Genomic DNA, 25,944 nt, shown 5'->3' with positions numbered 1-25,944 from the left:
TCAACTAATATTACGTACTTGGTAGTTAGTTATTAATTATTATTGTTATTATTACCTTTTCAATAATAATTTTATTTTTTGTCAAGTCTGTCAACTAGCTCAATTTGGATTTTTTTTATACTCTGCTCAATCATTCTATTTAATGCTTATAAAAAAGTAAACACATTTTAATTTAATTATATGTAGATATATTTTTTTATACGTAGGCGTGGGCTATACCCAATAATCACAATACAGAAAATACAAAGCATCAATACAATAACAATAATAATAGGTTTAGTAATATTTGATTAGGTAGACTTTTTTTTTGGTAGAACACTGCTATATATTATCTATGAAACAAAAAAAATTATTAAAATAAAACACATTTTAACTGTTCAAGCGATACATGTTTTAAGTTGTACCTATTCAAATGTTTTGTAAAACATCAAACTTTTAATTTTAGCTTATATAATAAATATATGCGATTAATCATTAAACGGATTTCTTAACTTTAAATGTTATAATAAATCAATTCTCATTAGATTATGGACATTTAACTCGTCAAATATATCTTAGTATTTCTGCGTGATTTTAATAATAAATGACAATCAAATAAATAGTAGAATAAATATAAATAGTATAATAATATGTAGTACAATATTGGTATAGTGAAAAATTATTTTTGAAACTCACGTTATACATACAGGAAACACGTAAATTAACTACAAAAAAAAAAATTAACAACAAACATAATATGCTTGGGAAAGATTTTTTTTTGTTTTTAAAACTGAAATCCTGTACTTATAACATTTGTATGCAATACATTTACTTATGACGAAGAATCGGTTTTCAATCATAATGATAATATATCAATTAATATAGGTACAATAATTCAAATAAAAATAAAAATAATTCGCAATGTAAAAAATAATATAGTATATAAATAATACCCACAGTGCTAGTGCACGTGAACGGCATATAATAATAATAATAATAGGTACGGAAGTGACGATAATTTAACTTAAACTGGTCTAAATTTGCTGCAGTTGCGATAACAATATTTTGTGTGGTTGAATAATGGACGTGCAGCAATAAGGTATAATGATAATAGTAATTATTGTGTAAACTATAAGATGTATAAACATTGTTATGACATAAACTAAACAGTAATATAAATCATCTCAAGGTAATTGAAAAAACAAAAAAAATAAAAATCACATCGATTTATATATAACATAAAATAAATAAAGAATTTTGATCCCTAGGATGCGAAGTTTATTATTATCATACCCAGTACGGACGAGTAACGTTTACTTAGGGTCATCTGTGGACGATCGATTTTTAAAAACATCCGTTTAAATGATGACGAGTGCATTTAAAAATCGATATTCCCTTGGATTAACCGGTTGGTGGAAAACTTTACTCGTACGTAAGTAATATTATAATATGTTATAAATGGACGACATAGAAATCTTATAATACAATAGTTGAAAACAATTAGCGATTTGTATCAGAACAAGACGCGAAGGAGCACGACGACCAGCACCGTGCACAGTATCGATTTTGAGTACGAAATTATGTTGTTGTCTATTTCTTTAATCTGCATCTCGTACTTGGACAACGCGGGTTTGTCTGAAAGCACCATCATTCCTGTTGATTAAATAATAAATATTACGATAATCTTTTGTTAGTAGTTATGAATGAGTATGCCCAATCCACAATTTCACGGATGTTTATTCGTAGAAATCGTACGCAATCGTAAAAACGTACGCAATCGTTTTACTAAAAGGGGCAATCGTACGCAATCGTATATCACCGACGAGCATGACGTTGTGGGTTGGTAGGAGAAATTATGCTAATAGGTAGTTACCAAAATATAACAGTGTTCATAACATAGGGCATCATTGCTTATAATATTTAATGAGCATTTTATTAATATCGTATTTGTATACAATAGAGCCAAAACTAATAATGATTGCTCTCGAAGTTAATTCACATTTTGGTAGGTCGTAAATCGTAATACTATGCAATTTATCGCATGCTAGGTTTTCTCTATTAGCGTTGTAGTATAATTGACTATTTTAACCTGATAGGTATTTCAAATTCACACGACGTTTGTATACTCAATACTCCTAAGATTACAATGTCACGAACCTTTGGCTAAGAAGTATATATATGTAAGCCACATGGAATTTATTACACTTTAATACTTTTAAGTTTTAACAATAGTTATGATAGGGGGGTGGAGTGGCCGACCCGAGTTCGATACCTCGGTCGCGGGCGGTATTTTTCTTCGGGCAAGTCACGGTGTCCAGAGAATAAATGCCGCTATCCCCCACCCGGGCATGGCAGATACCTACGGGTGACCAAATTAAAAATTCTGCCAAAACAAACATACACGTGTAAACTAATCTACAGTTCCCTCCCCTACAGTACTACAGGCTAATGACCTAGTAATCGAAGCATTAACCCTAATAATAAAAAAAAAAAATTGCTAATAATATAAAATAAATAAAAACATTTTAGTCATAGTTATATTTCTTTAATATTTAAGTCAATTATTTGACAGTGTTTTATGATACCAACTTTGACCCAATGAAATTGACACGCAATAATTTTCATACAACTATACTTCTATTGCAATATGGTCACTTTTTAATCAAATTAATTTAAATAATATCCAAATTTATATATAATATAATATATCAGTTGATTTTCATATTTAAAGCAAAAAACCAAAGGCATATTATCATAATTATTAATTATTTCAATGTTTCAGAATACATGGGTCAAACTTAATCGCAGATATTACTTTTTGGTTTTGTTTATAATATAATATAAGCGGTAACTTATAAATAGAGTTCGGATTTTGTAGGAATTTGATTTTTGTTCTATTAGTTTAAAACAAAGCTATGTCAGATTGTCAGCTATAAATTCGATCTATACTACTTAGAATATAATGCTTGAAATTTGATTTTATTTTTTAGGAATAATTTTTTCGGTCTTTTTGAGTTTTTTTTTATTTCAAAGTCCATTGTTTTGTGTAACTTTTTTTCAAAATGTATTCAATTCAACGTATTTGAAATATCAATATTTACTCTTATATTATATAATGTGGTTCCAATAGGACATGGCTCAATCGATTTTATTGCGTTATATATTTGATTTAATCGATAGAACTTGGATAGGATATGATCTAAAATATCTCAATACATAAAAATTAGTTCTCCTGCAAAGTTTCTTATTTGAAAATATTATAAAATATGAATGGTTCATTGCAATCAAAAGTAAAAGACAGAATTTTCAAAAAATAGTTGGGTGGGAGCAGAATTTAAACTAAAATGTTACTTTATTTTATAGATTAACATAATATAACATCCACAAACTGTTAACTGGCTGTCATAATTATTTTTTTGAATATTTTATACATTTATTTTTCATACGTATTATATTTTAATGTATTTAATTACAATATAGACTACTAAGCTAACTGTTACGGGTATTACAGTTATATGTATATACCTACTCATATATTAAATAACAATAAAACAAAACTAATACGCGTCTAATATTAATTTTAATATCAGTTAAAAAAAATAGTTTAGGTGCTTTCTTTAGGTTTCATGGTTCTTTTTTTTTGATTTTTAGTGATTTTTAAGTTTTATAGAGCTGCAAAATTCGAACTCTTGCCTTATAAACAACTTATATAAAAAAGGTTTATACTTAACAAAGTACAAACATAAAAGGAACTTTATAATATGTATAATAAATATGTACTATAGTTTATATTCTATACTATATAGTGCTCAATCGTGTTACGGAATTGGAAAAAAATAGTACCCATACGTGACGCGTTTTGGGATACAATTCCCAAACGTGCTGAAGCCTTCTTTGTCTCAATGTTAGATTCTTACGTATGATTGTTATAAGCATTTTTTTTATCGTTTTATCCCCTCATGTTACAAAAACTAATTACATAGGTACTTCGATTGCTGATTACCGAATATTATTCACATAACATAAATTACCATACTTTTGGTTTGGTTCTTACCCGTACTCGATTGAACCGTACACTCATTGCCATCTTCGGGCTGCGACGACGGCGAGACAACTTTAGGGAATATCGAGTTCTCTTTGTCAGTGGTTGATGTCATAAGTGGAAATTGTGGTGACAATACCGGTGAAACTTTATTGTGGTTGGCCACGACAACTTCCGTCATCACTGAGTTTTTAGCGGCCACCGGCTGCTCAACTACAATGGACAGAGACAATAGACTAGAAATGGATAAGGCTGGGTCGCTTTTGATTTGCTGTTCATTCTCAATGTGCTGCTCAATGGCAATGGACATAGTCAGTGGACAAGACACAGATGAAACGTTTTCACCTTCGATCTGCTGTACTCTCTTAATCTGCTGTTCGGCGGTAGTGGACCGGGTCAATGGACAGAACATGGAAGAAACGATATCACTTTCGGTCTTCTGTACACTCTCATTTTGCTGCTCGACGGCAATGGACATAGTCAGTGGATAAGAAACGGATGAAACGTTTTCACCTTCGATCTGCTGTTCGGCGGTAGTGGACAGAGTCAGTGGACAGGACATGGATGAAACGTTGTCACCTCCGATCTGCTGTGAACTCTCGTTTGGCGTCTCGACGGTATTGGACAGAGTCAGTGGATAGGACATGTATGAAACGTCATCACTTTCGGTCTTCTGCACACTATCATTTTGCTGCTCGACGGCAATGGACATAGTCAGTGGACAGGACATGGATGAAACGTTGTCACCTCCGATCTGCTGTGAACTCTCGATTGGCTGCTCGACGGTATTGGACAGAGTCAGTGGACAGGACATGGATGAAACGTTGTCACTTTCGATCTGCTGTACCATCTCGATATGTTGTTTGACGGTAGAGGGTGGAGTCAATGGACCGGACATGGATGAAACGTTGTCACCTTCAATTTGCTGTGAACTCTCGATTGGCTGCTCGACGGTATTGGACAGAGTCAGTGGACAGGACATGGATGAAACGTTGTCACTTTCGATCTGATGTACCATCTCGATATGTTGTTTGACGGTATAGGGTGGAGTCAATGGACCGGACATGGATGAAACGTTGTCACCTTCAATCTGCTGTGAACTCTCGATTGGCTGCTCGACGGTATTGGGCAGAGTCAGTGGACAGGACATAGATGAAACGTTGTCACCTTCGATCTGCTGTGCACTCTCGATTGGCTGCTTGTTGGCATTGGATGGAGTCGGTGGACGAGACACAGATAAAATGGGGTCATCACATTCGTTTTGTAATACGAACACTGGCTTCTCGGCGTAGACGGTGGCCGGTTCTGTAATGTCTATCGAAGATTCGGAGTCAGTCACGCACACCAGTTGCTGCTGCTTCTGGTTAACGAACTCAATCGTTTCCAATACTTCATACTTCTGATTGTTTTTGTCATTATCGTTGTTGTTATTATTGTTGCTCGTGACGCCGTTCACGACGGGTAGTTCCGAATATCCAGACTGGCTGCAGTTGCACTGATCATTACTTGACGGTGGTTCCAAAATTGTTAGCTTCACAACCTCAACCGAACTGGATTGCCGATTGTTGGCCAATATCGACGGTTGTTGTACGCCCGATTTGCGTTTGAGGACCCTCGGCGAAGATGATGGTGGTGGCTGTGGCCGCGGAGACAGTGACGTCTTAAAAACGCTAGTTTTTTTGGTTGACCTACATGAATTGACCGACCTCGAATTAAATGATCCTGTGAACAGACAACCATAACATTTATTATTAGTAATTATTTTTATAATTTATAGGAGTTCTGTATACGTATTTACACAGGAGAACAGTATTTAGTTTAATACAAATATGACATTTAATTTTCCATACTATTATTGTTATTATATTTATAAGTAAAAACTAATTTCTGTTAAGGTATAATATTATATAAATATCGATTAATTACACGCCTATTTTAGATTATACTAAATGGCAACATTTTTACCGTTCGTTTTACAAATAATTGCTGTTTGTTTCTTTTGTTTCTTGATCTTCCCGTGGTTTTTGTTATTTACAACCTAGGATTTAAGGCGATTTTTTCATGCTACAATATTCCTATTTAATTAACAAGGACTGTGGCTACTGTCGTTGTTTGGTATTTAATGGCAACATTGGCCATTTTAAGAAGTACGTATTTATATAATTATCAATAGGTCTACCAATCATAGTGTATACATTTTTTAAAACTATAGAATAGTTAGTTATATTAATAATAAGTACGGACGTAGATCAAGGATATGAGTAAGAAAATATTAAGTTATATACAATCAATTAGAGAAAACTATACTTTTTTCATGAAGTCGAATCGGCTAAAATATTCCATCATAAGTAGGCTTTTATAACTCAAAACGAGGTAAATACTTTCTTTGACACCCTTCCTCCATAAAGTGACACCATAACTACTCATTTGTATTATAATGATTTATAGATCTATATTCTATTATAAAAAATTGGAATACGGAATATAAATAAGGATAGTTTGTACATTAAATGTAATTATAAATCTTAAATTAAATTCCCACAAAGTTTTCTTTACATTTGTTATATTGTTAAAAAAAAAGCATCAAATCTTGGTAGCAATATTTATTTAATACATTTAGTTAATGAGCAACTCACAAATATTATACAAGTTCAGAATGCCCATGCGTTTCTAAAAACAGTAATTAGGTACATTATAACATATTTTAAATCATTTTTATTAGGTAATATCTATAATATGTTTAATTTCACAAGAAAGGTACAAATATACTGAAGATGTAAATCTACGATTGAAATAAAAGGCCATCAACATTTGTTTGTACACCAAAAGCTTTCGATTCTGTAAAGCATACAATTTAGTTGAAAAATTCTTACTTTTTGTACTAAACTGTACTAAATTCAATTAGGAACACTGTTTAGAATAGAAATCAAAAAGTTGGAATAAGTGATTCAAGTCTATATATAGAAATGGCTTTTAGAGTTCCTTACAGAACCAAGAACCTATGTGTTAGGAGTTTTGGACCCATGTGTTACATTAAAATATTATTGTACTTAATATCAATAATATTATAAATATAATAATATTATAATTTAATGACTTAGGTACATATAAACAATTATATTCAAATACATTTCTCATTATTGATTATCTACATTGAATAATATTTTGAAATAAAAATAAAAATGTATTTTAAATAGTACAAAGTTATTCTAATAAGTAATTACTAAGTATCATTTTTCAACATTAAATACAAATACACTATTTCAATTGCAATTTCACGTATTAGTATGCAATGCAAAGATGATGCTTTTTTTTTTTTAAATTTTAAATTTTTAAGAATAACCTTTTGAAGTGTAAGTTATAAGTTATAATATATAAACTCACTGTTAAATTACCATCGTTGGATGGCTCCTTTATGAAGCATACATATTAGTTAATAATTGTATAAATCATTTAATGATTCAGATATCTCTTTACCTTATTATACCAAAATATATATTACGTACAGTTTATACAATTTTCGAAAAAAAATGTTAGGTAGTATGTATAAATATATCACTTATGCAGATACAGTATTATAATTTTGTATAACCATTACCAAAACGTAGAAATAACTCGAGGCCTCAGTGACAAGCTAACTCAAATGAAATGGTACCTATATATTTATATTTGTATTTTTTTACATGTGTATACTGTATACAAAATATAAACTAAGTAACTAAGTAAGAATTATATGTTTCCAAAAGCTTGTCAATTTGTCTATTTTTGTTGTTAAGAAATCTACACGAAAATAACGGTAAATTAACGTTAAGGTTTTGATGTTTCACTCTGAGTTCCATAGTCATTATTTACATTTTGTTTATAATACAATAGAGTGTTATATTTACTAGAAACTAAAATCGAAATTAAATATAATATTTTGCATTCAACTATCAAATAACACTCATACAAGTTAGTTGGCGAAATGTGATTTCCTCAGGCTATCGGAAACTTATGGAAAATATCTACGCTACTTAGAGTAGCCGAAAATGAAAATAATGTCCTTTGTTTACTAGGTATTATAAATTGTTTTTGTAAAATGAATTTTCTTACGAATTTTAAGGAAAACGTTCTCTGGTTTTAAACAAAAATAGGTATATGAAAAGCATACAATATCATGTAAAATTAGGTTAAAAAATAAATATAATTTACACTCAATTATAAACGTTAAAAACAAAATATTTTATAAGTAGAGGTAAACATTCAGTTAACACGTTTTTAATGTTTTTTTATTATTATTTTTTTAGCTTTTACCGCGGTTTTGAAATCTTTTGGAGGCGTTTACACTTACCAGTTGCTACGCATGAACACTAGAGTGCACTGCAGTATTAGGTGTTCAAATAAATATTATGAAACATGTACAGTGCATTGTAACTGCCTTACAAAACTCTATTCAATTACGACGTAGTCAAAATAATTGGCGAGTACAACAAAAGTGTAACTGTGTTGTTTATTTACTAAAAACATAGAATGAAAATAAAAAAGTTGAAACCAATTTATTCACCGATAAAAACTTTTTTAATAAACGCACTTAGTAGTTAGTTGTATAGGTACGCACAGTTCTGTAACTTGGCTCGGAGACAATTTATTCGAGTATGCATAGTGTATATACAGCTGTTATATATTACAACAGTTCAAGAAACTGTATTATCATTACTTTACGAGCTTTTTTTTTTAGGATTATTGGTAGGTGCCTATGTACAAAGTGATTGAAAAAACCGTAAAACTGTAATAATGAAACAATCGCGCAGTTCATTAATTACACATTTTAAATATGCACGCACGTGTAATAGGTAGGCACGTTTTTATAAATAATAAAATAACCTCGATCAATTTTAATCCCGAAAGTTTTTTTATATTCACTTGAGTCATAGGTACCTACGGTTTTTTTAAACACATTTTAATTTAATCGTTTTACACGAGAAAAATCTAATTTTTATTAGTGAATAAACATCGATCGATATCAATATATTTTACAATTATAATATAAGACATCTTCAATTATACTATAGTTTAAAATTTGTATATTGTACAATTTTCTTTTCAGATTTTTATTTATTTAGCGATCTGTACAGTGTATACTGTGCAGCACTGCAGCGTGTTCACAGTCTACGATTTTAAATCGGTCAATGACAACATTTATACATCAAAGTTTCATTAGAGTTATCAGAATTTAGAGTGGAATGTAAAAATGTGTATAAGAATTGACGAATAATACTAGTTATAAAACGTATTTTTCTCGAAATGCATTTAAGTAATAAATGTTTGAAAAAAATGCCCAAATTAAACAAATTTAATCAAAATAATATTTAAGAATTAATTTTATTAAATCGTATTAAATAATATAGACTTTGGAATCCAAGAACAGGAACTTTTTGAAATTATCGGTATCGGTTCCGGTACTGGTTCTCCATAAATAAAATAACAGTTCCGGTTCGGTTCTGGTTTTTTGATATATCTAAAAGGTATTGGTTCTAAATAATTTCGGTACGGGTTCCAGATAATTTAGGTACCGAAAAGGATAATAATTTCAAATACCTATCCAGAATGCGGGTTTAATTAATAATATGAGAAATATTAGAAAATTCATATTATGATCATTCATAGTTTATACACAAAACACTAAAACAGTATTATATGATAAATACAAATATTTTATTTTTGAACCTAAGAGAACCTAATTAATTAAAAATTTCTGTTCGGATCTGGTACTTTATTTATTAAAATAAAGGTTTCGGTCCCGGTTCTTAATATTTTACAGGTTCCGGTTCCAGAACCGGTTCTTTTAGGTTCGGTTCCAGTCCCCGATTTGGATATATTTAAATATAAATAGGTAGGTAAGATATTCGATGATTTACGTTCTATGTAAATTATAGAAAACTATTGTAAGACTGTGCCTGATATTTAAAACATGTGTATTTATTACGTATTATAGCCTAATGTGCATAGTGCATTTGTGCCTAGTATATAGTTATTATTTAAAAATAAACTGTAATATACTTGAGGTATCTTTTGACTGTGCTTCGACATCATTCGGCGATGAACTATCACACGAGACTTTCTCTGAGTTAAGATTTAAAACATAATTTAAAGTGGGATTGAGGTTTTTTCATAATTTTACTAACTTAAAAATACACACGTGAAATACAAATTAAAGCCAGTTGCTATACATTAATAATATTAGATACCGTGTCAGTGGTGAATGCCAGGGGGAAGCTGTAGACCACTCCAACCCAGCCCCATATATAAACACTATAAAATTATGTTTTTTTTTTTTACAAAAATAAAAGGGTGATCTATTGAATAAGTTATATTATTAATAAAACTCGTGTACGTGGGTTCATATATTTTTCGAATACCAGGAAGACGATTGAAGGTTGACAATAAAAAATTTAAAAATATTGAATTTCAGTATCACATATTTTCGTGGAAAGTTGGGAAACAAAATGATCTAGTGAAATTTTTCTAAAAATAAATATATAGGACGTCATACCTGCATATTGTGTTCTATCTATCTTACAAACGTACTACATACTAAATTTGCACTCAGCCGATCCAATTTTGTGTAGTTGCTATACTTTTAGAGTGAGTGAATGGACTTGCTATCAAAGTTAAATGTAAGGTTTTTTTTATGATGATTTTAATTTTTAAACATGTTATGGGTACGTAAAATATTCCATTTAAAAATTGAAATATAAAAAAATCGACGACACACGCATACTATAGGTTCTTACCTCTAGTTTTATAAAAAGTTATTTCACATTTATATTGGGCTAACTGACCAAATGTACTATGTAGTATGTTGTACGTATGAAAAGCTGGGCAGTAACTAGTTAAAAAGTTTCAAGTTACTTTTTTTGATAACTTTTAACTTAACTAGTTAAAAAAAGTTGAATGTAGAAAATAACTTAGTTAGAAACTAAGTTATTTCTTTTTATAAATAATTGTAACTTAACTTAGTTATTTTGTTAAAATTAAAGTTATTTGTAAAAAGTTATTTACAAAAATTTTCCTACTATGATTTATGAACTGTATATTATTTGCATTGATATTTCTGAGAACCGCAACGACGATTGTAGGTATGTATATTATTATATGTATTACCATTTACTATAATATAGACATATAGTAATTACTAATTAGTAGTATTATAGTGAATAGTGATTATTATTATTTATTTATTACTCATTTGAAATATAACTAGAAAGTTTATATTTTCTATGAAATGACAACAGTTAAGATGTATGTTAAATTGTTACTAGTGTACTGTATACATTGATAGGTAGGTAATAATACAATTTCCAGAACGGACCTATTTAGTAATTTATGATACGGTGAGTAAGAAAATTAAATAAATTCGTAAGAAAATTCATTTTACTTTTGTGATACTTATGCTGTGTTTTCTACAAACTATACTCTACATACCTATAATATTATATTGGTATATAAATAAAATAATATATAAGAATTAACTGTTGTCAATTAACGAGTCTCTATATTATATAATATCAGCTTATGTAGTAGTGTGTCAACTAGTGTGAGTGTAGGCTATGAGGGTTCCAAGTTCCAACAGTGAATTTAGTCATTCGTCAATCCTTTGAGCGTTAATGCTTTATAGTGCTGAGTGCCGATACTGATTTTGTTATTTAATATTTCATAATAATATAATATACGTATGTCGTATACCATGACTTAAAATTTGCTTAATCTATTATTTTTTTTTGTGCTGTTATAATAACTTAAGTAAACAGTTATACTCTAAGTAGGTACCTACTTAGCTTATTTTTATTTATTTTTATTCTCCAAGTATAATTTATTCTACCAAACTTGGAGAAGAAAATGCCAAAGTTAATGAAGTGTTGACGGATAAATGGCCTCAGATAATATAGTCTGTACATTTGTTATTAATTTGTTTTATCTAACCTAACCTAACCTAACTAGTTTTTATTCCTACGATGAGATAAAAAAAACGTTTAAGAGTAAGTTAGGTATTTAAAAAAAAAAAAGTAACTTAACTTTAAACTTAACTTAGTTATTATTTTCATGAAAATTTGTAACTTAACTTAGTTATTCAAATTCAGTAACTTTTAAAACTAACTTTAACTTAACTTAGTTATTTTTTATTTTAGGATAACTTAACTTTAACTAGTTAAACAAATTGGTTAACTTGCCCAGCTTTGTACGTTTGTAATATGAATATAACACCATATCCTCTTAAAATTAAACGTTTATCGAATACGATAATTTATTAGGTTTCAAAATATAAGTATAAAATATAACACCTTATATCCCCGTTGTGTCCGCCCGTCTGTTAGTTACCAGTACAATATAGTTACGATTGTTGATATTAAGATATTTATTTATTCACTATTGTTTGTATTTACTTTACATAGTTACAATTGTTTGTATTAAGATATTTAATTTTGATTGTTGTTAAGATAATAATTACTTATTGTCTAAGTATTTAATATAGATTAATGTCATCCAAAGAATGCCGAAAAATCAAATTGCCACGAATTATAGTTTATTGCTTTATATTAAGATACATTTGAAAACCTGGAATTTAGCACGCTCGCAGAGTGAACTTTCCCAACTTGTTTGATTATTGTATATTTAAAATGAACAATAAAAACCTTCTGCCAAATATTTGTGTAAGAGCTATAATATAGGTTTTCTGTGTTTATTTATTATCTTAGGTTATAATATTTCGTAGTTTTTAAACTTGCCACCACACTCTTTAACCATGGCATTTAACTTCAAAATTTAACAGAATTCGTTATAGCTATATTATTATCATCACTATTCACTGGAGTAAATATGATTGTTTACCGACACACTACGGTAACATTTTATTTACTCACCAAAACGTAATAAGTATTTGGCAAAAATGTCAAATAGTTAGCGATTGCTTCTAGAGGTAAATAATTTAATATGTAAAATAATGCAATACCAAGGACGTCCAATAGAATTTGTCAAGGGGGGGGGATATTTTATTTTTTAAATTGTTTGTTCCACTGTCCGATTAGTGATAAAGTATTGCTTGTGACTTGTTTACTTTCATATAGGTAGGGAATGTAACAATTATTAATGAATTACTCGTAGATGGTTAGTTAAAACTTAATCTTACAGCATTCATTTTAATTAATTGTTTTTTAATTTAAATTAGCAAAATGTTAACATTGATTTGATAATTTTAGGAAATTGATAAAATTAAATGTTTCTAAATTATTCAACCATTGATACCACAAACTTGAAAAGTTGAAACTATTGTATGCAATCCATGAACATTTAATTTCTTTATCAAAAAACTAAAAACTTGGTTGACCCTGCAGGACTTAACTTGGCCCCACCACTAGATGTTATAAGTCTATAAAAGCAACATTCTTAGTCCTCACGTTGATAAACGAGTGTAATAAAAATCACTGGGTAAAAAAAGAATGTATTAATTTTAATTTTTTGAAATATTTATTTTGTGATATTATTTTATTGCATAGATAATGATTGAAGTTGGGATTTCGATTCATTTTGCATTGTTTTCCGAATCTAGCTACACGATACTCGTTTTATAATAAACACGAATAGAATAAGAAGTTTTTATTTTGCATTCTTTGATCATTTTAAATTTTAAGGTCATTTTTTACATGTGTTTTAAGCTTTTTAGGGCAAGTTTTCTAAAATTTGTAGGTATATATGGTTTTACATGATTTTTATATGAATTTAACAAACTATAATATCTAGTATTTATCTATTTACAGGTAAATAAATATATTATTATCTAAACCTATAAAAAAAAGAAATAATTAATTTTTCAAATTAAAGAAATCAAAAACAATCAGTTCTGTCTGTAAAACTTTTTTACAATCTTTTAAAAGTTTAAAATGTATATCATTATTATACGAAATTTATATTGGAATATAATATCGATATTATTAAAAATAAATATAATTTAGTGCATTATTCAGAATTTTTAGGGCTTTATCGAATTTTTTTAGAGCATTAAAATCATAAATAATGATTATGATAATTTACCTATAAAATGGCAAGAGAAAGCAACTTCCCCTACTTTCCCCCTCACAGCGGATGCCCTTATGCGATACTACCCAAGTCTGAATATAATATATATATTATGTAATATAATGACAAATAAAAAGTTATAATTATTGATATTTTGTTACAATTAATGTGACGTGGATACTGTTTAATAATATGTATATATTAGGTATACTCTTACATAAAATGTATATAATACTACAACATTTACTGTCACAAGGGTCAAGGGGTAAGTGTATTTTAATTGTTGTCAATTCAAGACGCATCGTAATTTTTAGACATAAATACCATTGCAGTTGAGTGCAGTATTATAATATTGGTCTTAATAAAAAAACCGGACTGAATAAAATATTTAGTTTTCTTTAGTACAATGAAATAAATATTCAAACTTTCAGAAATAAAAATAGGGTTCTAATAAAATGTTATAAAAAAAAAAGATGTTGATCAAGTCAAATCTGTTTACGTAATTGCAAAATCTGGTTATTATATATTAAGACGTAAACCAGTCATAATTATTTTGTCAAGCTTTCAGATTTAATCTGTAAAAAAACTTTGCTACATTCAACTCCCTTAACATTTATTTAGATAAAATATACTAAGCCGGTTTGTTATTATATTTCATAAACTAATTTGTGTAACTTATACAATTTAATTCACATCCCCTCACTCAGTTTATAAATTTACTATAAATTATTACCAAAAGACGTTTTGTCCGTTTTTATAAATAATTTATTTTTATTTGTTGTCAGTTCTTACAAATATGAAATATTAGGTATAAGTGAACGTCTTAAATATTTCTTGTTTTCTTTTTTGAATAATATTTTATTATAATATGTCTCATAATATAAATATGTGTGTTGGTATACTATAATATTAACATAATATTCGTATACGTAAACTCAAGGCTGGGCTACGAGTTAATAAATTAAAAGTTTAGTTGATTTTAACTTATTAACTTAACTTACTAGTTCGGTGTTTTAATTAACTTAACTTTAACGTAACTCATTTTCCTCTACATTAACTTAAAATCAACTCATGTTATTTCATTTTCCTAATTAAGTTAATTTTGAATTTTCGTATTATCCAGAAAAATATTTTGTTTATTACGAGTTTCTGGTTTATAATAATTATTATAAGTTCGCAGAATATAGAAAATATTATCAGAAAAAAAATAAAAAGATATATTTACAAAGAACTTCGTATTTATATTTAAAGATAAAAACCAATATATTGTATTAATTAGGTACTTAAAAATAGGGGTAACATTAGTCACCCGTCAATAGCCCACGATGCTTATCACGACTTGTGCAAATAATTTGATTACCTAACCTAACCGAATCCTATAGGTACATACTTAAAAGTTAATTGTGTATGTATGTCAATAGTCAAATAAATTCAAGTGGATAAACTTTTAAATTATTTGTAAATAGTTAAAAATTTTAATTTCTAGATCCTGATAAGTATGTTACTAAAATATGTATATATATCTAATGTATATTCAAAAACAGAAACATCAGAATATTGATAAATACATATATAATTAATATTTATCAACACGTCTGTGGTAAAGTCACATTATTCATGCTTAATAAATAATATTTCTAATACTATTCTTACTTCTAATACGTTATTTTGTTAAAAATAAATAAGTAATTAAATGTCACAATAGTATTTTATATGCCAATACATATTTGAAAAATATAATATGGAAACTAGTAAACAATTGTCTTTAAAATGTTTCCAACAAAATGTAATATAATAATATTAAATAATACCTAGTTAATTACCATTTGGAACGGTGGCGAGACCGGCTATAAAACCTAATCCCAAAATTCCCCTGAATGTAATTTTGTCCGCTTGTGTTATTTTTGATCATCTCTGTATGGAACAAAATACAATTCACTTGTATATCCCGTAAGTCGTTGTTTTTAAATTATATAACCATGGTCAATAAAAAGAAAAAAAGATAATATTTGTTAAGTAATTTATACCTAGGTGAACGAAGTAAGATCCGTTATAATGTTATATTATACAACCATGCTGTATAAATATATCATATTATATATTATACACAAATAAGTACAAAAACATATTCATTTATTTGTAAAAAGAAAACTTTTTGAGGGAAATGTTCCACGTGAATAAATATTTAAAAATTTTTTTTGCATACATTGAAATTTGTTAATTATAAAGTTGGTAGTCAAATAGTTATTAAATATATATTAATAGTCGTTCAAAGAATAAATTTAATTATTAATTTATAATGTACATTTTTTTATTATTTTTATTTTTGTTTATAAATTATAATATTTTAGTAAAGCAAATTGAATAAACCAACTTATAAGTATTAAAAGTCTTCAGAGGATGTTTTACATTTGATGTTAATTTAAACATAAAATAGAAATTAAATTAAATTCAATTTATGAACTAACTAATCTAAAACAATACAATATTTTATCCTACCTACTATTTTAAAAAATCTTTATAGATTTAAATTTGATTTTTCTGCTATAATGCATTTGAATATTATTTAAAAAACTTATTGAATACCACATTGTACATATTTATTTATGTTTAATCAACATATTCAGTTTATTATATTACTCAAGTACACAACAATAACATAGCTGAATATATAATAATATATCTAGTTTGGGTTTATTAAATGTTGGACTATTTTAATTATTCAGGAAATAAACAAGACTGGTGGTTTGGTAATTACTATATTAATTACCTATTCTTCATTATCATTAAATTTAGTTTGATGTCTAAAATTATAAAAGTTCAACAAAACCAAGTTTTATAGTTTGAGAAAATATTTTGAATATTACAACTATACTTTACTGCTAATAAAAATGTTTACATTTATTGTAAATAATATGTTTGTGTACGGAGTGGTGTCCTACTATATTATTATACCTCGTCAGTCATCTTTCCTACAAGACATTTTTTCAAAACAATATTACAACAGTGTCATTATTAATTATAAATGGATACATTTTTTTTTGTTTATACTTTTCACATTTATTGTTTTATTTTTATCATTTACCATAAAGTGTACTTTCCATAAATTAAAAAAAAATGGATATCATCAGTTTGTATAAGATCAATTTTTCTTAAAAGTGTAAATTTTAAATTAGTAATCCAATGATTTCACTAAGCAAAATAATTAATAAACTCAATAAAGTTATGAATCTAATTAATTCACAATAAAAATAATAATATAATAAATAACATAGCTTTATTGCGTTTATATTTATATAATTACCTAATGAAAACAATAATTGAACTTTTACACATATAAGATAAAATAGACATAGAAATTGATTATCTCCTTTTTTAAAAATGATATGAAAAGTATTTAAATGATAAAAATTAAAAATAATTAAAAATACTTCATCCATTTATAAATAATAATACTGTATAATTTTGTTTTGAAAAAATAACTTATGCAAAAAATTACTGACGAGGTGTACTAACGGAGTTAGAGACCACTCCATACATAAACATATTATTTAAAGTAAATGTAAATATTTATAATAGTAGTTACACAATGCTTAAAACTTTTTTCCAAAAAAATCATTAGAATGGAATTAAAAATTGTTTTTCTCAAATTTTCATAATTGGAACGTAAGCTTTAATTAAAAATGGTATCTTATTATATTCCAGAATTAATATAATATTATATTGTTTGTATAGCTTAAAAACACATTTTGGTTAAGCCGACTTTTCTGTTAAGGGTGATCCACTAGGGGTGTTCACCGTTCATAAAAAAATAACATTTTAAATTATCTTTTAGTAAAACCACCTTACTGTTAATTAATATAATTTTCTAATGAAAAGTAATTTAATGGTAATGTATTTGTTTGAACAAAAAAATAAACCAACGATTTATAATACTAGGTACTGTGTTCATTAAAAATGTTCTTATTTGAGTCACTTTAAGTTTCAAAGAAGTGCTTGCGGTTGACTAAAAGTTAAACAGGATATATTTATTTTGATTAATAGTTTATGTATAATATATTATGCGCTGTTATCGTAGACTTTAGTGTATAGCGTATACACAATAATAAGTTAATTAGAGTTATACTGCTATACAAAAACTCAACTAAAGCTTAAAATTATTTAAAAACTTTTAATCAACATTTGTTTGAAATTCATTTAAATGGCTTTAAAAACGATATTTTTTACAGCTATTATCCAATATATAAATGTATAACCAGTTTAAAATGATTTTGTAATACAGATAAATCAATTTGAACATTAAAAACCCCGAGGAAATAAATCACCGTTCGAGTGAGTCACTTCATCAATTCAAACATTTCAGGTGTACATAATTGTTTAATTTTTCAATGCATTTGATGTTTCTTTAATTTATTTTATTAAAGTCAGTACCTACTTATTCATTGTTTATAGTAAAAACATAAAAATATAATTATACAAGTCATGCTGATTAATCAACAAACTGGCTAAAATCTGATAAAAACTATACTGAGAGGTGTATTTATTTACGTATATTATGTACCTACTACAACTTAACGAGTAAATTAAACATTATCTAAAATCTTAAATCCAACAGAATATTTATACCAATAACGTTTGAAAATATACATAATATCTGTAACAAGTAATAACTAATATAATATATTACAGTTGTATAAACTTTGTATGAGAAATATGATAAAATAATAAATACATATTATAACCATAACCCACACGATGCTATCAAATACCTATTAACAGGAAGTTAATTACATGTTATAACCCAAAGTTATAAGACCTGATGTAAAGGTGATCAAAATTGTTTCTTTTATGTTAAAAATGTACTAATAGTATAAATAATACACGAAACATTCAAAAACAACAAAATTATTTTTTACAAAACTGTCGAAACCGAAATTTTTTTCGTTCCGAATAAGTTATAATTTCACTGAGTACTGTTTCTGTAAAAAATTAAGTAAAATATTATTCAAACTATTTAGATGGTTAAAAACAACTACGTGTTAAACAAATTAAATATATTTTGATATAAAATAAAAAACAAATGTTTAATATTATATTTTAGATTCTGAGCGAAGCAATGAATGTATTGATTCTACAATGATGTGTGTTTTTTTTTTTATTTTTTTTTTTATTTTTGTGTCTGTCATCACCTTTTAGGACAGTAAAAGTGCTTGGATTTTCTTCAATAGTAACTTTTCTGATAGGAAAGTGAATCTAGTTGGTACTTTGGGGGGTCAAAAGTAAAAATTTCCCAGTAGTTTTCACAAGCGACGTGAAAAACAAAAGAAAAATTAAGGAAAAACGGGAATTTTTATGCAAAATCTGTTTTCGAGAAAATCGATTTTGGTTTTTGGTGTAACTCTAAAACAAATGACCGTAGGGACATGAAATTTTGACTGAATGTTTTTTATATTAGCATTTTCTATGCACCATAAAATTTACAAAATATTTTGACTCTTTTTGAGCTGTTTACGGCCATTGTCAGTTTTCAATTTTTTTAGTTTTTTTTTCTATAAATATCAATAAAATTTTATCTGTTGAGTAAAAAAGCTTGAAAATTTAATAGAAGGCTCCCAGGTTATTGTTTCAAAGGCAGATGAAAAAAATTAAAAATCCTTAGTCACAGTTTTTAATTATAAGCATTTAAAGTTCAAATTTTGACAAAATACGGAAAAATCACGAAAAATAGCAAATTATTTTGATGAGAATTCATAAAAATTTTTCTTTTTAAATCTAAGATTTGAAAATGTAATATAAGATTACTCATAAGTTTGTCTACCTTTATCAAAAAAAAAATGTCTAGAAGAAACTTAAATTAAATTTTTATGAGCGTCTGAAATTTATATTTTTACAACATTTGATATTTACTCGATTTCTCATGTAACAATTTTCTTATTTTATTGTAATTAAAAAACGAATGACTGTAGATACTTGAAAATTTCACTGAATGTTTATATTAGCATTTTCTATACACCATAAAATGTTGAAAATATTTTGACTCTTTTTGAGCTGTTTACGGACATTGTCAGTTTTCAATTTTTTTAGTTTTTTTTCTATAAATATCAATAAATTTTTATTTGTTGGGTAAAAAAGCGTGAAAATTTAATATAATGCTCCTGATATATCGTTCTAATAGCAGTTGAAAAATATTAAAAATACATAGGCATAATTTTTTTTTATAAGCATTTAAAGTTCAAATTTTGACAACATTTATCAAATTTATAATTTATTAATTATTTTATAGTTAAAAATTTATAAATTTTAAACTTTTATGGCTAAGGATTGAAAATTTAAAACAAGGCTCCACGTAAATAGGTTATATCTAAATTACTTTATTCACAATAATATCATCAAATATACTTGGTAAAATCATAGGCTGACTGACCGTTTTCGCTCAGAATCGTTTTTCTTATACAATGATATTATATCATTGAATTCAAATTTAACACCATCCATTACAGTGACCCACTTGTAACCTACCGTACAGCAGAGCGACATCCACTTATCCACCTTTTTATTATTAAAAGTAAAAATACGTAGTTTTATAAATATATTGATTTTTGATTGTTTAAAATGTTGTGTTTGTTACATTCTGTATACTGTTTTATATTTTTGCTTTTAGTCTAAATAAAAAAAAAATATATAATAATACCATCTTTTAGATTCTGAGCGAAGCGATGAATGTATTGATTCTACAATGATGTGTGTTTTTTTTTTAATTTTTTTTAATTTTTTTTTATTTTTATGTCTGTCATCACCTTTTAGGACAGTAAAAGTGCTTGGATTTTCTTCAATAGTAACTTTTCTGATAGGAAAGTGAATCTAGTTGGTACTTTGGGGGGTCAAAAGTAAAAATTTCCCAGTAGTTTTCACAAGCGACGTGAAAAACAAAAGAAAAATTAAGGAAAAACGGGAATTTTTACGCAAAATCTGTTTTTGAGAAAATCGATTTTGGTTTTTGGTGTAACTCTAAAACAAATGACCGTAGGGACATGAAATTTTGACTGAATGTTTATATTAGCATTTTCTAAAAACCATAAAATTTACAAAATATTTTGACTCTTTTTGAGCTGTTTACGGCCATTGTCAGTTTTCAATTTTTTTAGTTTTTTTTTCTATAAATATCAATAAAATTTTTTCTGTTGATTAAAAAAGCTTGAAAATTTAATAGAAGGCTCCTAGGTTATTGTTTCAAAGGCAGATGAAAAAAATTAAAAATCCTTAGTCACAGTTTTTAGTTATAAGCATTTAAAGTTCAAATTTTGACAAAATACGGAAAAAACACGAAAAATAGCAAATTATTTTGAGTTGAGAATTCATAAAAATTTTTCTTTTTAAATCTAAGATTTGAAAATGTAATATAAGATTACTCATAAGTTTGTCTACCTTTATCAAAAAAAAAATGTCTACAAGAAACTTAAATTAAATTTTTATGAGCGTCTGAAATTTATATTTTTACAACATTGATATTCACTCGATTTCTCATGTAACAATTTTCTTATTTTATTATAATTAAAAAACAAATGACTGTAGATACTTGAAAATTTCACTGAATGTTCATATTAGCATTTTCTATACACCATAAAATGTTGAAAATATTTTGACTCTTTTTGAGCTGTTTACGGACATTGTCAGTTTTCAGTTTTTTTAGTTTTTTTTTCTATAAATATCAATAAATTTTTATTTGTTGGGTAAAAAAGCGTGAAAATTTAATATAAGGCTCCTGATATATCGTTCTAATAGCAGTTGAAAAATATTAAAAATACATAGGCACAATTTTTTTTTATAAGCATTTAAAGTTCAAATTTTGACAACATTTATCAAATTTATAATTTATTAATTATTTTGTGGTTAAAAATGTATAAAATGTTTAACTTTTATGGCTAAAGATTGAAAATTTAAAACAAGGCTCCACGTAAATAGGTTATATATAAATTACTTTATTCACAATAATATCATCAAATATACTTGGTAAAATCATAGGCTGACTGACCGTTTTCGCTCAGAATCGTTTTTCTTATACAATGATATTATATCATTGAATTCAAATTTAACACCATCCATTACAGTGACCCACTTGTAACCTACTGTACAGCAGAGCGACATCCACTTATCCATCTTTTTTTTTGTTATGTCCCCTTAAGTTATGAAACTGATTTTATTTATAATACCTATACTATTATAATAATCTGGTACAACGGTTTTCGGAATGCTGTTTGCTAAATACCAAATAAGGTTGTTTTAGGATTGAAAAATAGGACGTTAAAAAGATGGATCAAACATTGGATTTTCATTATTTTTTACAGGCGTAAGATAATCGTACAACTTTCCAAAATAAATATCAACAATAAACATATTTCGTTGATATCAACGATGATTTATTTAAATACCACCATAATATGATACTATATTAATCAAGTCGACTTAAAAACCGTTAACTATATTATAGAATCATATATTCATATCTATATAAATTGTTAAAATAATATCGCATCGTGAATGCTACATTTATACCTATTACGTCCATAACTTAAAACTGTGATTACTTCGGCCAAAGGTCTAATCACGATAACAAAATGTCGTACTCGTGTAGTCCAGATATTATAATTTATAATAATACTATAATACAGTTATACCTGTAGATATTATAACAATATTATAGCTGTACCGCACGGCGTTACCCATGCCAAAGATTTGTTTTTATTTATAAATATATTTGTAAAAAAATGTATCCCTGTGCCATATTTTTACTAATAATTATAATAGTTATATAATATGTAACTAATTATCCAGTAGGCATGTAAACAAACAAAAAAGTATTCTTTTTCCGTGAACTGAAAAAATCATGTGTGAGCTATCTTTTAGCTAAGGTTAGGTTAGGGATTGAAAAAAATCAAATATAAATGCTCTCAAAGTCCCAAGGAATATATTGATATAACTTTTATTGAATATGGTTCAGTAGTTATTGAGTCGATAAACCTTCGGATAAACCAACGCGGGTAAAAAATATATCGACCAAATATCAGAATTATTATTTCCAATCATAATAACAGTTATATTATATTATTATACAAATCGCAATCATTTATAAAGAACAAAACAAATAATTTCTACTTGATTGCAGGAAACTTTTTTGATTTTTCTTCCATTAAATATCTTACTCGGAGTATTACGAACATTAAAAAAAAAAATTAAGCCAAAACGGTCGAACCGTTCTCGAGTGATGCTACCAACGAACAGCATTTCATTTTCATTATACGTCATATTATTATGGACGTGATAAATTTAGTAGTTTTATGAGGTCTCTCTTAATGTCGAACAATAAATACCAATGTCCACCGAACTCCACGGATGTAATATAATAATATGATAGTTATAACTTATAATATTAATATTTACCTTGCTGATTCGAACAACGGCCCCACGAACTCGACAATGCGGCCCAACACGCGTCGCGGCCGTCTGGACCGAAGTTGTATATTCTGCTATTTCTATCCATCGTGGTATTCGACAAAACTTAAAGCCGTGGGTACCTCGTTAGTGTCTGAAAAACAGAAATATTTTCGTCGCGGTTAGCCAGTATTTTATCGCAATGCGATTAGACGATACTATGGTATGTAATATTATACTAAATAATATCATTGATTATAAATACTAATATCATAATATTGATGTTGTATTATTGGTACGACGAACGCGGTGCAGCTGTCCAACGATAATAGGTAATATTATTAGAACGACTGTGTATTGGAAAAATATCGACATGAAAATTATTACTTTGTCAAATAAAATTACTTGTAAACTGAGTTTGATCAAGGGATTTTTGATCGTCACTTCACGCATGTAATACAGTGAAATTTCCGTTCAACAAAATTTTTCTGTTTAACGAAATATTTTTGAAACCAAATTAGAACCAAATTTAATGTTAATATTCGATCATTTCTATCCAACGAATTTTCCTATAATGCGAATTAATTTTTTTTTTGTTGTCAACAAGATTTCGCGATAGTATGAAGTCTCACTGTAATATAATTTTCGGGGATACGCGTGCTCATGTTTGGTGAAATGTTAACATCGTTCAACATTGACAAAATATTTAATGGTCCGGGTTTTTGTCCCGGTCAAATGGCAGTTGAAGAGGTGATATTATATTATAATAATATTACCCATATCATGTATTTACGTTGCTTACGACCTACAGCAGCTCGTGTCGGTGACAAGATAATAATAATTATTTCGTCTTATTATTATTATAAAACGCCATGGCGGCCGTGCGCTCGTTATTGCCGTCGTACCGATTCGTCGTTATTGTACGACGTGATCATTATAATGATCTCGTACGCGATAATAGGACGCGCAAACAGAATAATATGTCAGACGAGCGTGTTATTAATATGGCGTGGTCCGTGGGTATAATAATATAATGCATTTAAATATTGTAAAGGTTGTGTGTCTGTGATGGGTATAGGTGGCAGTATTCATAGTACCTCAACGCCGACGTTGTATCCCCTTAATGTATTATTATGTAGATATGTATGTAATGTGTCATTACCTTTGCCCATATAATATGAACACAAGCCGCGGCCGTACTTTTAAGCGAACGAAAATTTTTTCTCTAAAATAAAGGCTCGCGCTGTAGTGTGAACAAGGGTAGGTAGGGTGGTACCTACTTACTGGAGTTATATTTTAATAGTAATAAATAATAATATTATATGATATTATATATGTACATTTTTAGCTTTAAATATACTATATTGAAATAAAATTTAATAACGAGAAACTTTTTTTTTTTTTTTACAGTGTTATTGTGTATTATTTTCACGGATTACAATTATGGCAGTTGGCAAACACGGTAATAATATAATAATGATGTATTATCATTTCGATCCGATTCGGAGGTGGACGCGGGACCAACAATCGAATGCTTTCGTATATGAAAAAAATTATACTAAACGATCGACCGGTACAGGACCATATAGTACTCTGTGTGTCCTCCCATGTGTCTTAACACAATTTATATTATCGTAATAACTAATAAGTAATAAACTAAACGTTTTCATACCTGCACTGTGGCGGAATCGACGGGCCCGTCGGTGTTTTCCGCTATCGGACGATGATGTGCTTTAAGGGTTCACTTGGCGCAATCGGCGGCCGTTCGACGACAGAGATATTACTATATAATATTATGAACTCTGACGAAGTAAAAACAAACACATATGAAACATTTTCTTCGGCAATTACTACAACTATAATATTATTATTATTATTGAATGATTTTAACGAGCGGCTAAGTTTTTGAAAACTTGTCTCGTGCGACGCGGCCGTCGTAGTAATAACTTATAACAGTGTATGGAGAGACGTCCGCGGGCTGCGATGGAGTAAAGTTCGATAACACGGGTACCTGTTGTAACGCGAGGTGATTAAGACCATAGATATCGATTGTCGTGTGTGTCGGAGAGAAGGATTTCATGATAGCGGGGAAAGACCCTGAGCATATTATAAATTATAATGCGCTGCATTATTACATAATATTAATATCATATTTTGTCGATGTATAAAGTAATAATAACGACGCGTTTGTTTTTCATTTATCTTTCATGGTTCTAATACGATATAATATTTGTATTATTATTAATAATCAATATTATTGTTATACTGTTTTCGTTCGCCGCTGAAGTGAGGTACCTAGTCTATAGTCCACACTTCACAGCAATAATAATATAATATTATGATCTAGTATTATTATCACACAAGTAATATGTATAAATTATATTGTATAATATAATATACTAAATTATTACCTCTCTATCGCATTATAATCTTCTCCGACG

The 25,944-nt window shown here is 27.8% G+C and overlaps 1 protein-coding gene across 2 annotated transcripts; it reads right to left on the bottom strand.

Annotated features, from left to right (window-relative positions):
- Positions 1–1,092: 1,092 nt before the first annotated feature.
- LOC132936665 (probable serine/threonine-protein kinase nek3) lies at positions 1,093–25,502 on the bottom strand. 2 transcript variants are annotated; one of them, XM_061003429.1, is made up of 4 exons: positions 25,176–25,502; positions 23,513–23,657; positions 4,034–5,743; positions 1,093–1,614 (listed from the first exon to the last, which is right to left on the bottom strand). In XM_061003429.1, the coding sequence occupies exons 2-4, from the start codon at positions 23,610–23,612 to the stop codon at positions 1,493–1,495; spliced, it is 1,932 nt and encodes a 643-aa protein (XP_060859412.1). In that variant the 5' UTR covers positions 23,613–23,657; positions 25,176–25,502; the 3' UTR covers positions 1,093–1,492. The 2 variants fall into 2 exon arrangements, with proteins under 2 accessions (XP_060859412.1, XP_060859411.1); XM_061003428.1 differs by having other exon boundaries at positions 1,093–1,632; positions 25,176–25,499.
- Positions 25,503–25,944: the final 442 nt, after the last annotated feature.

Source organism: Metopolophium dirhodum, chromosome 1 (assembly GCF_019925205.1).
Source record: "Metopolophium dirhodum isolate CAU chromosome 1, ASM1992520v1, whole genome shotgun sequence".
NCBI lineage: Eukaryota > Metazoa > Arthropoda > Insecta > Hemiptera > Aphididae > Metopolophium > Metopolophium dirhodum.
The sequence above is the reverse complement of the archived record's forward strand: the minus strand, read 5'-3'. Positions and strand labels throughout refer to the sequence as shown.